General features: G+C 49.5%; 1 protein-coding gene across 9 annotated transcripts in view; it reads right to left on the bottom strand.

The window, feature by feature from the left end:
* The window catches only part of IL4R (interleukin 4 receptor), a 50,049-nt gene that overhangs the window by 23,051 nt on the left and 10,640 nt on the right, over positions 1-16,358 (bottom strand). For 2 of the 9 annotated variants that reach the window (XM_019987811.2, XM_070779844.1), the window contains exon 2: positions 737-824. In XM_019987811.2, the coding sequence (XP_019843370.2) occupies positions 737-806 (70 nt within the window). In that variant the 5' untranslated portion in view covers positions 807-824. Of the gene's footprint in view, positions 1-736; positions 828-2,636; positions 2,855-6,075; positions 6,246-11,667; positions 13,884-16,358 lie in introns of those variants that run through there. The other 7 variants (XM_070779841.1, XM_019987810.2, XM_070779843.1 and 4 more) reach the window with 7 other exon arrangements.

Raw genomic sequence — 16,358 nt, 5'->3', positions numbered from 1 at the left:
ATTTCCTTCAAATTTTTGCTCCACTGCGACTCCAGGCAATTTATTTTACTTTTTAATTTTTAAATTGAAGGACAATTGCTTTACAGAATTTTGTGGTTTTCTGTCATACATCAAAAAGAATCAGCCATGGGTATACCCATGTCCCCTCCCTTCCTGAACCTCCCTTCCATCTTCAAATCACAGTCCTCCCCCTCCAGCCAGCATTCCGAGTCCTCCCTCATCTGCCCTATTTTGTCTCTTGCCATCACCTTCTGAATGAATTTGAGCAAAACTCTGGGAGACAGTGGAGCCTGGCATGCTGCAGTCCCTCGGGTTGCAAAGTCAGACACAACTTAGCGACTGAACAACAACAGCAGCAGCTTCTAAGGTAGCCTTTCCCGTCTCCAGGGGATCGTCCCAACCCAGGGATAGAACCTGGGTATTGCAGGCAGACTCTTAATACTAAAGTGGGTAGCCTATCCCTTCTCCAGTGGATCTTCCTGACCCAGGAATTGAACTGGGGTCTCCTGCATTGCAGGTGGATCATTTACCAGCTGAGCTATCAGGGAAGCCCCTAAGGATCTTTAGAATCTCCTTAATATTAGAAGCGTTTGTCATCAGCTGTCCCCTCCCACTATCATGCAGTCTCCTCAAATCTTTGTGTTGTTCTCTGATTATCCTGGGGGCCTGGTGCAGAAACAATCCAAAGGTCTGCTGAATGAAGGAAGGAACAGATGACTGACGGGGGGTTACTTACCAGAGCCGGCCACCCATAACAGGATCAGGCAGCTCACTGGGAACATGAGTACAGAGAGAAGCCGCCCCATCGGGAGATCCTACGGTGCCTGCTGGGAGCAAGTAATCAGGTTAGCGGTTTAGCACTGACTCGTGATCTCCCAGCCCCATCAACCCGAGGGCAGCTTTCAGAGCTTACCTCCCTCCAGACATGACCCTCCCCTGGCCAGCAACAAGCCTTCCACACCCCCCAGAGCTCTGCCTACAACCACTAAACACAACATACCCACACAAAGCCCAGAGTCAGAGCCCCAGAACACCTGTCCCAAGAGATGCTTCTTAAAAGAAACCCCATTGTCTGTTAAGTTTGAGCAAACCCCTTAGACTTCTGCAAATTCATAATACACATTAACATGTGAAGGTTCTGTTAAGTCTCACAGTAAAGGAATCTATCTTTCTTCATTTAACCCAAGGCTTACAAAATTTATTTCCAGACCTAACCTTCATTTATGTCTGTGTGTGTGTGTGTGAAAACCCCAATTAAGCTCTGGAGCAGTTTACAGTTCCTTGAAATATACTTTGGAAGTGCCAATCTTTAGTGTTCTTGCCTGGAGAATCCCAGGGACAGAGGAGCCTGGTGGGCTTCCGTCTATGGGGTCGCACAGAGTCAGACACGACTGACATGACTTAGCAGCAGCAGCAGCAACAGAGCTGGTTAAATAAATGACGGTACCCATGCCAGGAAGTATTGTGTGCTGTGCTTAGTCACTCAATCATGTCCGACTCTTTTGCAACCCCACGGACTGTAGCCTACCAGGCTCCTCTGTCCATGGGATTTCCCAGGCAAGAATACTGGAGTGGGTTGCCATTTTCTTCTCCAGGGGATCTTCCTGACCCAGGGATTGAACTTGCTTCTGTGTCTCCTGAATTGTAGGTGGATTCTTTACCCACTGAGCCAACAGGGAAGTCCCCATGAAGTACTAGGCAGCCACTGAAAGTGACGCTGCTGAGTGTGGTAGATTTACTACATCCATGGCTTAGTTCTTCACTCCTCCTGTACCCATGTAACTTTGCAGTCCCTTGGACAGCAAAGAGATCAAACCAGTGGATCCTAAAGGAAATCAACCCTGAATATTCACTGGAAGGATTGTTGCTCAAGGTGAAGCTCCAATACTTTGGCCACCTGATGCAAAGTGCCGACTCACTGGAAAAGACCCTGATGCTGGGCAAGATTGAAGGCAAAAGGAGGAGGGGACGGCAGAGGATGGGATGGTTGGATAGCATCACAGACTCAGTGGACATGAATTTGAGCAAATAGTGGACAACAGGGAAGCTTGGCGTGCTGCAGTCCATAGGGTCAGACATGACTTAGCAACTGAACACCAACAATCTTGCGGTGCTCCCACCCCCATCATCACTCCGGGTAGGGTGTTCTCCCCAACCCTTAAACCCTGGCCTCAGCTATGTGACTAGCTCCAGCCCGTAGGACATTAGCAAAAGTGATGCACAGGGAGACATGCTGTTGCAGGGCCGCTGCCTGGACAACACGCCTGGGCTAGACTCTGGGAGTATGCTGACATGCAACAGCCCCAGCAGTTTCATGCTGCATTAGGGAACAGGCGGCTGCCCCATTTGGGAGAGTGAGGTCACTTGAGTTAGGTCAAGATCAGCAGGGCTGCCTGGCCAACTGGAGGCTGACCTTGGATGCACTAGTGAGATCAGCCCAGCAAAATCAGCCAAGCCCAGGTAAGCTGCCCCCATGAGCTTGAGCTAAAAATGTCTCTTGTTACATGCCCCTTGAGGTTTTGTGGTCAGCTGTTACACAACACTATTGCTGTCCCCCCCAGTCGTTACTCCACCACCCTGACTTCTAACCCCTGGATCGCTTTTTTGCTGTTTACACAAATGGAATCGTGCATCACCCCTAGTGTGTTAACGACATCCCATAATCCATGATCTGTTGGTGTTCAGTCACTCAGTCGTGTCTGCCTCTTTGCAACTCCATGGACTGCAGCATGGCAGGCTTCCCTGTCCTTCACCATCTCCTGGAGTTTGCTCAGACTCATGTCCATTGAGTCGGTGATTCCATCCAATCATCTCATCCTCTGTTGCTCTCTTCTCCTCCTGCCCTCAGTCTTTCCTAGAATCAGCACCCAATCCGTGATTGGGGAATAAAAATTAGAAAATGCGGTTACCCCAAAGAAAACCCAATTCATATCCCCCCAAATCACAAGGCCCAGCAAGAACCCCTTACGTACTGAAATCTATTCTTCCATATCTGTTCTATAAAAACTGAGAGATACATATAAATTTTATTTACCAAAATAGCAGCACCCAATACATGCTAAAGCTTAAAACTTAAACTTACTACATCCTTTAACATCATTCCAGGCCACTAGATCCCCAGCAGTTAATTAGTAGTATTCCATTGTGTGGCCATTGTCAGATTTTAGCCCTTATTTATTATGTTTATTACTTTGTTACTATAAACAGCGGGGTTTATGAGCCCTTCCTTGGAGAACCATCACCATACATTTCTCTGATTATTTCCTTAACTTTAAATACTTGCTCTGTGGCTTGGGACAGAGCAAATTGCATAACGCCCCTGTTCCTCGGTTTCCTAATGCATCAGGTGGGGCCAGTACGCTCCATTTCACTGGGATGTTATGAGGATTTTTTACAAATTAATTAATTAATTAGGCTGTGTAGAGTCTTAGTTGCAGGCATACTGGAGCTTCTCTCTAGTTGAGGCATGTGGCATATGGGATCTTATGCCGTCCAAGGATCAAACCTGAGTTCCCTATATTGGAAGGTAGATTCTTAACCGCTGGACCACCAGGGAAGTCCCTGTTGTGAGGGATTAAATAAATCTACACAGGTGGAGTCCTCAAACAGTGACCTGAACAAAGTAATGGGTCAAGTAATGTCAGCAGTTATCATCACTAAGAAAAGCGCTCAGAAGCCGACTCCCGACTCCCGAGGGGTCACGGAGTTTGCAATTTCCTCTCACCACTCCTGACGCGTAATGCCAAACGCCCTCTCAGAAGCAATAGACTGGGATGGCTCCCCTGGCTTGACTGAGAGCACCCACCCCGCCACCGGCTAGCACCGCAGCGGTCTCTATGTGGGGGTCCCATCCGGAAAAGCAGCTGCCAGGTCTCGGGCTGCTTCAAAGTTCATGCGCCATTTACAGAGTTACTCTTTCAGAGTTTTGGCTCCTTTTACTGCTCCGTGGAAAAGATACTAAGATCAACCTCACAGGTATGTTGCGAAGAGGAAGTGAGCTGTGTACCTACAGCACCTGGCACAGAGTCGGAAGCACGAGATGGGCCTAATACCACGCCAGGAGCCCCAAGCTCCGTCGGAAGCTTTCCAGTGACTTTGTCCCACTTGAAATCCCTCCACAGCGGGGCCCAGTCTCCCTCTGCACCTGGCTCCGCCTCCCTCTGTACTTGGCCCCGCCCCTCTGTACTTGGCCCCGCCTCCTCTCCACCTGGCCCCCACCTACACAGGCACTCCTGCCCCACTGGCCACCTTCACTTCCTGCCACCACTCTTCAAACACACCAGGAACTCATTCTCATCCCCATGCCTTTCCTCTCCCTATCCTCATTCATTCTTGCTCACTCTCTTGTCTCCCTCTCGTGTATTCATTTATTTATACATTTATTCATAATGAATAAACGACCCCTTAATACTCAAGTACTTTATCAAGAAACGCAAGGACAGTCACCAACATAACTACAATAGAACCATCAAAAGCAGGAAGTTAACACGGATGCCAGCTAACCCACAGACCCTATTTCCATTTTGCTAATTGCTCCGACGATGCCCTTTTATGCATCTGAGGACCATGCCATCCCAGCGCCCAGGGCTTGGCTTCTAAATATTATTCTGCACTGACAGAAACCAGAGCTCCTCGGAGAAACAGCTGACTCTAGGAGCAGGGAAAGTACACGGAAAGCTTAGAATTGTTGTGCCGGTAAGGGCGGGCTCCAAGAATGATGAGGACCTCTCGAAAAGACAGAGCCAGCTAGAATGGGTGCCCACTGGCCAAAACAGGCAAAACTGGAACCTCATAATGAATCTTTTAGTAAGCAACTGTAACCCTTAAGAGGTAAGATAGGGTGATACAGATGTCTAAGGTGATACAGATGAGTAAGTGGGGGGAACGGACAGCTCTACTTCACCACGGCAGCCTCCAAGTATCTCCCCACAAACTCATATTAATTATTATGAATTAATGAGTCAAATACTTATTAATTAACTATGCACGCATGCTAAGTCGCTTTGGTCATGTCCGATTCTTTGGGACCCCATGGACACATAGCCCACCAGGCTCCCGTGTCCATGGGATTCTCCAGGCAAGAATACTGGAGTGGGTTGCCACGCCCTCCTCCAGGCAATCTTCCTGACCCAGGGATCAAAGCACGTCTCTTAGGACTTCTGCATTGACAGCCGGGTTCTTGACCACTAACACCACCTGGGAAGCCCCATTAATTAACTTTATAACTTTAGATATTTTGTATACAGTACTTTATATATATAGATGTATATATAATTGTATAGAGCCTTATACACAGAAACCAGGCAGATACCACCTTAACCAAATGGTATGTGTTGACATGGCCAGGGACAAATCAAGGTCACGAGCTTTCGGAAAACAATGCTCTCGGAGGACCACAGCATCCCCTCCCTGGGGGCCTGTCCCCAGTGCACGAGTCACATGGAAACAAGGAAATGTCAGACAAGCCTACTTGAAGGGTGGTCTGTATAGTAAGTGGCCTGTACTCTTCAAAAAGTGCCCTGGGCGAAAGGCAAGGAGACTGGGAGACGTTCTCCTTTCAATTGTGTATCTATCATCCCAAAAGCCCAGACAAGTGTCGTGTACGATCAAGCTCCTGGTACCTAGGACAACGCCTGTGCTAGGAAAGCATGTACAAAGCATGAATGAATTCACTTTGGACATGATCTGGCGCCTCTGATGGGCTCAGTACAGGGCTGAAAACTTTCCCTAGGGGAGACTTGGTATCCACCTGAACTGGCCTTCCTGGCAGAGCTGCTGTGAAGACCAAGGAAGGAGGGATGGGAGTGGGCTGTGATGCTGGTTTCCTTTGCCTAGTCCGCATAATCTTCCCTCTCGAAAGATCACAGAGATCCACAGCATCCTGTGACAGAGATGGCAAAGGGGTCACTCCAGCCCAAATTTTGAGTAAAGAGAAACAGAGAGGTCAAGACGCATGTCCAGGGTCACACAGCAGAAGGCTAACGTGGTGAAGTCCTCTAAAACGGTGTGGGAGGGCAAAGCAAGCCCCTTTCAGGGAAGACTGAACTATGACATGTACAGTGGGCAGGGTGTTACCTTTGATCTGTCTTGGAGGGCACATCCAGGCGTATGTATGTTCGCACACACACCCACATACGCACACCGACTGGTTTCACAGGGACAGCGGGTGTTGCATCTCAGGGGAAAACGCAAGATGTGATGTGCACGTCTTCCCACGGCACAGATGGGGTGGCAACAAGGGCTCTCTGAACATCACAGGGAATGAAAGGCAAAGGTGCCGAGAAGAAAAGGAATGAAAAGGGATAATTAGCAAGCAATCAAGGTAAGGCATGTGTCAAGAGGAAATAATTTCAAGTCCCCACCCTCCACTGTGGTATTCCTGAGATTGGGGTTGGGAGCCCAGTCCAAATGCCAACCCAGACAGGGGTGCCTGCCAATATTCCATTTCTCACACGCTGCCGTCCAGTTTCTGCTTGTAGTCCTCCATGGACGTGGTGCTCACTCCCAGGTCATTTCTGAGCAGAGCCTGACTGCTGGAAACAGCTTCTTTATCCTAACCAAGCATTGTGTAAACAGAGCCCTGCTTGTCAAGTATTCACTCGACCCTTTGCCAAGCGCACTAGAGTTATTACTTTACTGACTCAGCCGGAGAGCCCTGCAAGATGGGTTGTTATTCCCACTTTCTTCCTAAGGGAACTGAGGCCAGAGAGGTCACATAACTTGCCCATCAGATACCACAGCTAGAGAGAGGGCAGGGCAAGGGTCAGAATCCAGGTCTGCTGGGGTCTGGGCCCAGGTACCTTCCAATATACCAACTCCTTCAACTTCTCCTAGAACCACAGACTGAACCCAACAAGATGGAACGAAATGAGCCAGGAAGAGTTGGTTATTCTGCTTCCCTCTAAACTTTTTACATAGATTAATTCAATAATCAAAAGAGTCCTTCCAGCTAAAGCCATATTAACAGAAATATGAGAGCCATGACCAGGGACGTGATAGTACCCAACTGTAACTGCATCCCTTTGGAAGGAATCCTGCTGATTTGAAGCTTGTTGAGAGGATGACAACCGACACAGAGAGGGCCCCAAAACCCCAGAGGATCTAGCAGGCCCTTCCCTAAAGGGCTCTGTGCTCCCATCTCCTGCAGCCTCATCATGCAGTCAACAAATATACAATATTTACCCCAATATTTAAACAAGCCAAGTTTCCTGGAGTGGGTAGCTATTCCCTTCTCCAGGGGATCTTCTGACCCAGGGATTGAACCTGGGTCTCCTGCAATGCAGGCAGATTCTTTACTGAGCCACCAGGGAAGCCCTAAACATCACATATATATATTCAGTTCAGTTCAGTCGCTCAGTCATATCTGACTCTCTGCGACCCAATGGACTGCAGTACACCAGCCCTCTCTGTCCCTCACCAACTCCTGAGTTTATTCAAACTCATGTCCATTGAGTCAGTGATGCCATCCAACCATCTCATCCTCTGTCATCCCCTTCTCCTCCCACCTTCAATCTTTCCCAGCATCAGAGTCTTTTCAAATGAGTCAGTTCTTCACATCAGGTGGCCAAAGTATTGGAGTTTCATCTTCAACATCAGTCCTTCCAATGAATATTCAGGACTGATTTCCTTTAGGATGGACTGGTTGGATCTCCTTGCAGTCCAAAGGACTCTCAAGAGTCTTCTCCAACACCACAGTTCAAAAGCATCAGTTCTTCAGTGCTCAGCTTTCTTTATAGTCCAACTCTCACATCCATACATGACTACTGGAAAAACCATAGCCTTGACTAGACGGACCTTTGTTGGCAAAGTAATGTCTCTGCTTTTAAATAGCTGTCTAGGTTGGTCATAACTTTTCTTCCAAGGAGTAAGCATCTTTTCACTTCATGGTTGCAGTCGCCATCTGCAGTGATTTTGGAGCCCAAGAAAATAAAGTCTCTCACTGTTTCCATTGTTTCCCCATCTATTTGCCATGAAGTGATGGGACCAGATGCCATGATCTTTGTTTTCTGAATGTTGAGCTTTAAGCCAACTTTTTCACCCTCCTCTTTCACTTTCATCAAAGGCTTTTTAGTTCCTCTTCACTTTCTGCCATAAGGGTGATGTCATCTGCATATCTGAGGTTATTGATATCTCTCCCAGCAACCTTGATTCTGGCTTGTGCTTCATCCAGCCCAGTGTTTCTCAAGATGTGCTCTGCATATAAGTTAAATAAGCACGGTGACAATATACAGCCTTGACGTACTCCTTTCCCTATTTGGAACCCATCTGTTGTTCCATGTCCAGTTCTAACTGTTGCTTTCTGACCTGCATACAGATTTCTCAAGGGGCAGGTCAGGTGGTCTGGTATTCCCAACTCTTTCAGAATTTTCCACAGTTTGTGGTGATCCACATAGTCAAAGGCTTTGGCATGGTCAATAAAGCAGAAATAGATGTTTTTCTGGAACTCTCTTGCTTTTTCAATAATCCAACAGATGTTGGCAATTTGATCTCTGGTTCCTCTGACTTTTCTAAAACCAGTTTGTACATCTGGAAGTTCTTGGTTCAGGTACTGTTGAAGCCTGGCTTGGAGAATTTTGAGCATTACTTTACTAGCATGTGAGATGAGTACAATTGTGCGGTAGTTTGAGCATTCAATATTTAAAACAGCCCTATGAAGTAGGTACTATTATTTTTTCCCATTTTCATATGAGGAAACCAAGGCTCAGAAAAGTTTGGTGACTTGTCTGAGGTTACAGAGAGGTAACAGTCCTGGGATCTGAACAGGGGCAGTCAGGATCCAGAGCCTTTGCTGGCTCTTAACTACTATAGGTGTTTAGACACCGGAGTCCTCAAAGCTTTGGAGGTCACTGACTCATCTAAACATCCGTTGCAAACTCCAAGATCTTTTCCTAGAAAAGCGCAAACATTTAATTTTGCATTCCATCTTAGTGGTTCACACAGAGGTTACTTGAGCTTGCCTGCTTGGGTGCTAAGTCATTTCAGTTGTGTCCAACTCTTTGTGACCCTATGGACCATAGCCCGCCAGGCTCCTTGGTCCATGGGATTCTCCAGGCAAGAATACTGGAGTGGGTTGCCATGCCTTCCTCCAGGGGATCTTCCCAACCCAAGGATCGAACTCACGTCTCCTGTGTCCTGTACTGATAGGCAGGTTCTTTACCACTGAACCACCAGGGAAGCCCACTTGAGCTTGCTGAAGCCCAAGTAAGGACTCCAGGTCAAAGGCCCTCCTATAGGCCATGAGCAGTGTTTGAGAATCTCTGAATAGGGTCATGTCAAGCTTTTTTCCAAAACCTAGTTTGGAGGTAGGGAGAACAATGGAATAAGGGGAAGCCAGGGGTGGGGGGGCAGTGAGCAGTTACTACAAACATGAGTTACCCCATCTTGCACCCCATGTTGCCATCTTGCACCCCATGTCACAGCCAGAATCATTTTAAAATTGGAAACCAGGCTATGATCTGCTCACTTCACTGGCCTCTGGCTCCTGAAAGATGTCTTCACTCGGAGGGGTAGGGGGGAGCGGGCCACAGAGCCCCAAGGGTTCACAACCCATCCCAGAACAGCATCTCTGACTCAGCATCAGATCCAAACCCCGGAATGCAAACAGCCAATCCAAAAGGGTACACGCTGTGCGATTCCATTTATGTAACGTTCTTGAAATGATCAAATTATGGAAATGGTGAATAGATGAGTGGCTGCCGGTGGCGGCGGGAGGGCGTGGCAGGGAAGGAGGGAGGGAGGGGGGTGTGCCTATAAAAGGCAACCCGAGGATCCTGGAGAGGGAAAGGGCTGTTCTGTGTCTCACTGTGGTTGTGGAGACAAAACCTGTGCACGTGATAAGGTTAAACTAATAAGAATCAGGCTAACAAAATGAATAAAAAGAACATGTGTGTGCGTGCTTGCCTGTAAACACATGCAGACAAGCACAACAGGGGCTATCTGAGGACGATCAGGGGATTCTATCCATGTCAATATCTTGGTTGTGATATTGAACTCCAGTTTTGTAAGACAGTATTACCTTTCGCAGAAAGAGTATAAGGGACCTCTCTGTATTATTTCTTACAACTGTGTGGATGAATTCTTAGTTTTGTCGTGTTGTTGCTTAGTCGCTCAGTCATGTCTCACTCTTTGCGACCCCATGGACGGTAGCCCGCCAGGCTCCTCTGTCCATGGGGATTTCCCAGGCAAGAATATTGGAGTGCGTTGCCATGCCCTTCTCCATGGGATCTTCCCAAGTCAGGGATCAAGCCTAGGTCTCCCACATTGTAGGCAGATTCTTTACCTTCTGAGTCACCAGGGAAGCCCTTGTTCTTACAACAATTATCATAAAATTAAAAGTTTAAGAAAATGCACACACACAAAAATCCCAAATCCCTGTAATGATCTGGATCCTGAGACCTCAGTACTATTCCCTCCTATTCCTGCTCCGTTTCCCCAAGCGCCTTTCATCCCAGTGGCCTTCTGAACACTCTGATGTACTCCTGTCTCTTTGCTCCTTTGCAGCCTACATATCAGGAAACACCACGCAAGGAGGGCTCACGTTACCTCTTATCTAGGCACCTTGTTTATTTCTGTCATGCACTTATCACCACCTCTAATCATATCACTGAGGTTATATGTGTGAATGTTTATTTCAGGATGTGGATGGCAAAGACACAAAGCTTTGGTAACAAAAATGTTTTTAACTTTCCCAGATCAAAACACACCAGGAAGAAAAAAAGCAAGCAAGCAAAAGATTAGCAAAATAGTAGCAATCTGCATTCTAGAAAGTGAAGGGCCTTCATATACAAAGTGGTCTTACAAATCGATAAAACAAACATCTTTTTGAGAAAAACAGCTGTGGTTATTGCTTTGTCCCCGTGTCTAAACAATGCCTGACATGTACACGGTGTGTGCTCAAGAAACATCTATGAAATGTTGGTTAAAATAAACCACAGTGAAGACAATAATGTTTTTAAACATGGAGTATGTATCAAGCCTCTGCTCATTCCACTTGCTATGCATATATAATGCTTATTATGTGCTTGCAGGACTTGGTTCCAAGTGCCTATAACATACTGAGCAATTTAGTTCTCACAAGTACCGTTAAAATCCCCAGTTAAAAAAAAAAAATCTTTTTATGTTATTTCTTATTTGAATGACATTTATTTTGGTCATTTTCTACTAAATTCAGCTATGTTCTTTTTTCTTATTTTTTTTGTTTCAATTTTTAAAATTTATTTTATTTTTTAATTGAAAAATAATTGAATTTTGTTGTTTTCTATCAAACCTCAACATGAATCAGCCATAGGTATACATACATCCTCTCCCTCTTGAACCTCCCTCCCATCTCTCTCCCCATCCCACCAATCCCCATTTTAATGATGAGGCCACAGAGGCACAGAGAGGTTAGCGCACTTGCTTGTGGGCACAGAGCTAGGATCTGAATCCAGGCAATCTCACTCCAGAACCCATGCACCTAACCACTCACTGCCTCTAGAAACACAGTTCCTGAAGCCCTGGCATGCAGCGTTACCAGTCCCGCTGGCCAGAGAGGAAGCCTGAAGCCTCAAGAGGACAAGTGACAAAGCCAAGGTCACAGAGTTAGGAAGCAGCAGAGTTGGGGGAAGTCTGAGCCAAGAAGAGAGCAGAAGCACCCAGAGTGTGCGGCAGGAGACACATTTAACTCACTCTTTTGATCTGGGGGGAGATGAGCGGTGAGTCCTGAAATGTCAGAAGCCAGCAGGGGTATGGAAGCGACCCGTCTGCTTGACCCGTCTGCCCGTCCTGAGCCCAGCGGGGTGCACAGGCCTCCTACTCCTCTTTCCTCTCTTGGCTGCGACCCAGTGAAGGGAGGGGTGGTGGTGGAGGGGGTGGATCAGCGGACAGGATGCAGCCAGCCCCGTGACAAGGAGCACGTGGAGAGGGAGCCCAGGACAGCAGGGCCGTGGGGGGACCGCCCCTGGGAGCTGCTGACTCCTGAAACTTCACAATCTGAAGCTGGCCGGCAGCTTCCCTTGCTCTCCGGGGCAGCTCAGCCGGTCTGGCAGGGGGCCAGGAGGGAAAGGAAGACACAGCCTTCCCAGAACTGCTGCCCAGTGAGGGTTCCCGGAACCAGTGGCCACATCAGCTGCCCCACCCAAAACAGAGGCTGGCCAGGCCAGGGCCCCGAGATGGCCTGGGCTCTGCCTGCCTGCCCCACTCCCAACCCGAGAAGGGAGGGGAGGGGTTGCTGGTTGGAGGGCTGCTTCTGCTGCCACCAGGAGCAAGAATCACCTCACTCAAGAGCCTGCCAGGCTCCCTGTGTACCTACTGTGTGCTCCAGGCCTCACCAGGCTCCCTGTGTGCCTACTGCGTGCTGATGTCCTCACCAGGCTCCCCATGTACCTACTGTGTGCTCCAGGCCTCCCTAGGCTCCCCATGTACCTTCTGTGTGCTTCAGTCCTCACCAGGCTCCCCAGGTACCTACTGTGTGCTCCAAGCCTCACCAGGCTCCCTGTGTGCCTACTGTGTGCTGCTGTCCTCACCAGGCTCCCCGTGTACCTACTGTGTGCTGATGTCCTAACCAGGCTCCCCAGGTACCTACTGTGTGCTCCAGGCCTCACCAGGCTCCCTGTGTGCCTACTGTGTGCTCCCGTCCCCACCAGGCTCCCTGTGTACTTACTGTGTGCTCCTGTCCTCACCAGGCTTCCCGTGTACCTACTGTGTGCTCCTGTCCTCACCAGGCTCCCTATGTAACCTACTGTGTGCTCCTGTTCCCACCAGGCTCCCCGTGTACCTACTGTGTGCTCCCATCCTCACCCACTCACTCGTGCCCCACGTATTTTTTTTTTTCATTTTTATTTATTTTTGGTTGCACTGAGTCTTCGTTGCTGCTCGGGGGCTTTCTCTAGTTACAGCAAGCAGGGACTACTCTTTCTGGTGTGTGTGGGCGTCTCACTGTAGTGGCTTCTCTTTGTTGCGGAACACGGGCTCTACGTGTGTGGGCTTCAGTACCTGTGGCACATGGGCTTAGTTGCTCCACAGCATGTGGAATCTTCCTGGACCAGGGATTGAACCTGCATCCCCTGCACTGGCAGGCAGATTCTTATCCACTATGCTACCACGGAAGTCCTGCCTCGTATATTCTTGTTGCAGGTGCTTTCTTAGCATTTACTATCTGCCAGCTACTACAGATGTGGAAAAGGACATTCATTCATTCATTCATGTCTTCCTCCTTGCCTTTAACAAATATTTGAGCCAGAAGAAAAGTTACTGGAGGATCTGGGGCACAGAGGTGAGACTATCAAAGGCTCCCTCTGGCCTGGGGGGTCAAGGGCAGAAGCGGAGCCCCATGAGGAGGCCACTGGACTAACCCAGGTACTAGGCGCCAGGTGTGCCAGGGTTGTAGGGAAGAAGAGGTAAGAATGGGTTAAATTCTAGATCTGATTTGAAGGTACAGTCAACAGGCTTTGCTGACAGAATGGAGTTTGAGGGCTGGGGCAGAGAAAAGGGGATTAGAAGGAGTAAAAAAAATGATTCTGAGGGACTTCCCTGGTGGTCACAGTGCTTAAGAATCCATCTGCCAATGCAGGGGACTTGAGGTTGATCCCTGGTCTGGGAAGACCCCACAGTGCCGCAGGGCAGCTAAGCTCGTGTGCCACAAGTACTGAAGCCCACGTTCTGCAACAAGACAAACCACCACAATGAGGAGCCTCTGTGCAGCAACAAAGACCCAGCACAGTCAATACAAAAATAAATAAACAATTTTTATAAAATGACCCTGAGGGCTTTGGCCTGAGCCACTGGAAGGATGGAGGTGCCACCCACCAAGATGGAGTGGACTGAGGTCAGCCACCATCAGATACGTAGGAGGCTGTGAGGGTGGAGTTGTCAGTGCTGAGGGGCCGGGAAGGTCCCCCTGGTCCCACAGGGTCGGTGAGGGCGGGTGGGATGGGTAAATGAACAAGACTTGCCCAGGGGAGGGGCGGCGGTGTGTGGAGAGGAAGGAAGAACATGTCCCAGAAGGCACGTGGCCCCGCCAGGGCAGGAAACCTGCTTCACCTTCTGTAAGGAGAAACCTAGCCCCGCACCTGGCACAGAGCAGGAACGCCACAAATGAGCCTGTGTATTTGACTTTATTCCCGTTTTTACACTGATACAGTGCTTCCTTAGTGCAGGGCGCTGATCTAGGATGCTTAAGGACCCCTGTGAGATGAATACAATGATGAAACCCATTTTACAGTTTCTGAAGGAGCCTAAAAGGAGGAAGGTGTGGTCCATTTCCCATCCCACAAGACAGGCCCTGGGCTGCAGCGATGGGTAAGGGTCCTCCAGCAGGGCAACACTGTCTACCAGGGATGGTAAGCAATTCAGACCCCGTCCCCAAGGCAATAGGGAGCCACTGAAGGCTATTAAGCAGGAGGGGAGCTGCTTTCCAGAAATCTCACTCTGACCTGTGTGTGAATGACCACAGGAGCAGCTGATACAGGAGCGGGTACTGCCGGAGCTGCAGAAGAGCAGGCAGCATCAGCTCTGTCTGGGAGGTGGACGTGGCAGAACCTGGTGATGCCTAGTGGCTGGGAGCGGCAGGTGGCCTTGGGCTGGGGCACGGACGGATGGGTGGATTGTGGGGGAATGCTGGGAAGAGGTGTGGTGTTGCTGGGGAAGATCACATGCTTTGAGGCACTGTGGACTTGGTGAGTCCAAATGGGTGATGGACCCAGGAGGCATCCAGGAGGCAGTATGTCCAAGCAGCCCAGAGCTCAGAGGGAAGGCTCACGTTGGAGGAGACAGGTTTGTGGGTCATCAGCTGTGGCTCAAGCCCAGGGTTCGCTGTGCAGAGTGAGACACAGCCGCGTCTGGGGGGCAGGAGAGGGCTGGGGACTGTGGACCTCCTTCATGGGACTCACTTGGGCCAGACTCCCAGAGTGAGGGTCACCATCTCAGGGACGGGCTGGCATCCTACTCCAACAGCCACTTTATGGCAATGTGGACACTCAGGTTGGCTGTGGACACGGTGAGTGCAAGTGTCCACAGGAGAGGCATCTGGGTGATCCCATCTAGCATCCTGGAAGCCACGCCTATCCTCAGAAGGTACCAGAGCCCCCAGGAAGGAAGCTGAGACTGAGGGACCTGTGTGCAGACATCACCTGCTGAGCCAACAGCCAGCCTCCATCACTCTACAAGACCTTCTCCTGCTTCGTGTCTCTGCCCACACTATCCTCATTGCTTATCACTCACGCACACCTGCTGTGCGCTGTCCAAACCCGCCCCCCCACCTGGAGAAAGCCAGCTCCTACAAGGCCAGAGGCTATGCCCACCCTGTTCGCTGCTATAGCCCTACAGCCTAGCACAGGGCCTGGCACACAGCAGGGGGCTTCCATAGATATTTGCTGAATGGAAGAATGAATGGACGAGTGCCCCCTGGCTGTGTGCAGTGAGGTCTGGCCAGCCAACCCTGATGGAGGCAGGGATACAACTCCTAGAACTGGTGTTTTCTGCCTTGCACTGCTGGATAAGCACTGACCAATCTGGGCTCAGAGTCTCCTTGAATACCCCGATGCAGGCACCACACGGATCTTGGCCACCCCAGAGAGGAGGCGGGGGCTGACCTCCCAAGAGCTGGTAATTGGGGCATTATCATGATTAGTGCTCACTGCCCTAAGACACAGATATAAGATGTCTGTAGCTCCGGATGCTGATTAGATTTTGGCCGTCTTAGTGATAGTCACGGCTCCTGGTGCGCCTCCTTCCTAAGGTCACCAGAAGTCACCATGATTTCCCCCAGTTCCTTGAGTCTTTAGAGATCAGGCCCTGGGGCCCTCTGCCCATAGGGCCCACCCCTTTTCCCCAGCCGAGAAACATGGAAGGTGAAATTATTATCATTCCCTTTGTAGACAGGGAGAAACTGAGGCCCAGAGAGGTTCAGAAACCTGCTTGAGGATGCTCAGCGAGTCAGCGGTGGGCCTGGGAAGTGAACCCAGATCTTCTGAGTCACAGTACAGCACCTGGCCTAGAGGAAGCAGCCATAAACTCACTCTTTTTATATGCCACTCTGCTTGCTTCTCCCAGCAAGCCCCGTGTGGAAGATGTGGTCAAACCTCCCTTGCACAGAAGAGGAAACCGAGGCTCAGAGGGGTTCAGTAATAGTCCCAAGGAAGTGATGAGCTAGAATTTGGCTTCCACCACTGTTTGCCCAGGATTCCCAGGTGGCGTAGTGGTGAAGAATTTGCCAGTCAATGCAGGAGACACAAGGGACATGGGTTCGATCCTGGGTCAGGAAGATCCCCTGGGGTAGGAAATTGCAACCCACTCCAGTATTCTTGCCTGGAGAATCCCATGGACAGAGGAGCCTGGCGGGCTACAGTCCATGGGATCACAAAGAACTGGATATGACTGAG

This window comes from Bos indicus, chromosome 25 (genome assembly GCF_029378745.1).
Source record: "Bos indicus isolate NIAB-ARS_2022 breed Sahiwal x Tharparkar chromosome 25, NIAB-ARS_B.indTharparkar_mat_pri_1.0, whole genome shotgun sequence".
Taxonomy (NCBI): domain Eukaryota; kingdom Metazoa; phylum Chordata; class Mammalia; order Artiodactyla; family Bovidae; genus Bos; species Bos indicus.
Note: the sequence above shows the minus strand (reverse complement) of the source record. Positions and strands in the feature narration are given on the sequence as shown.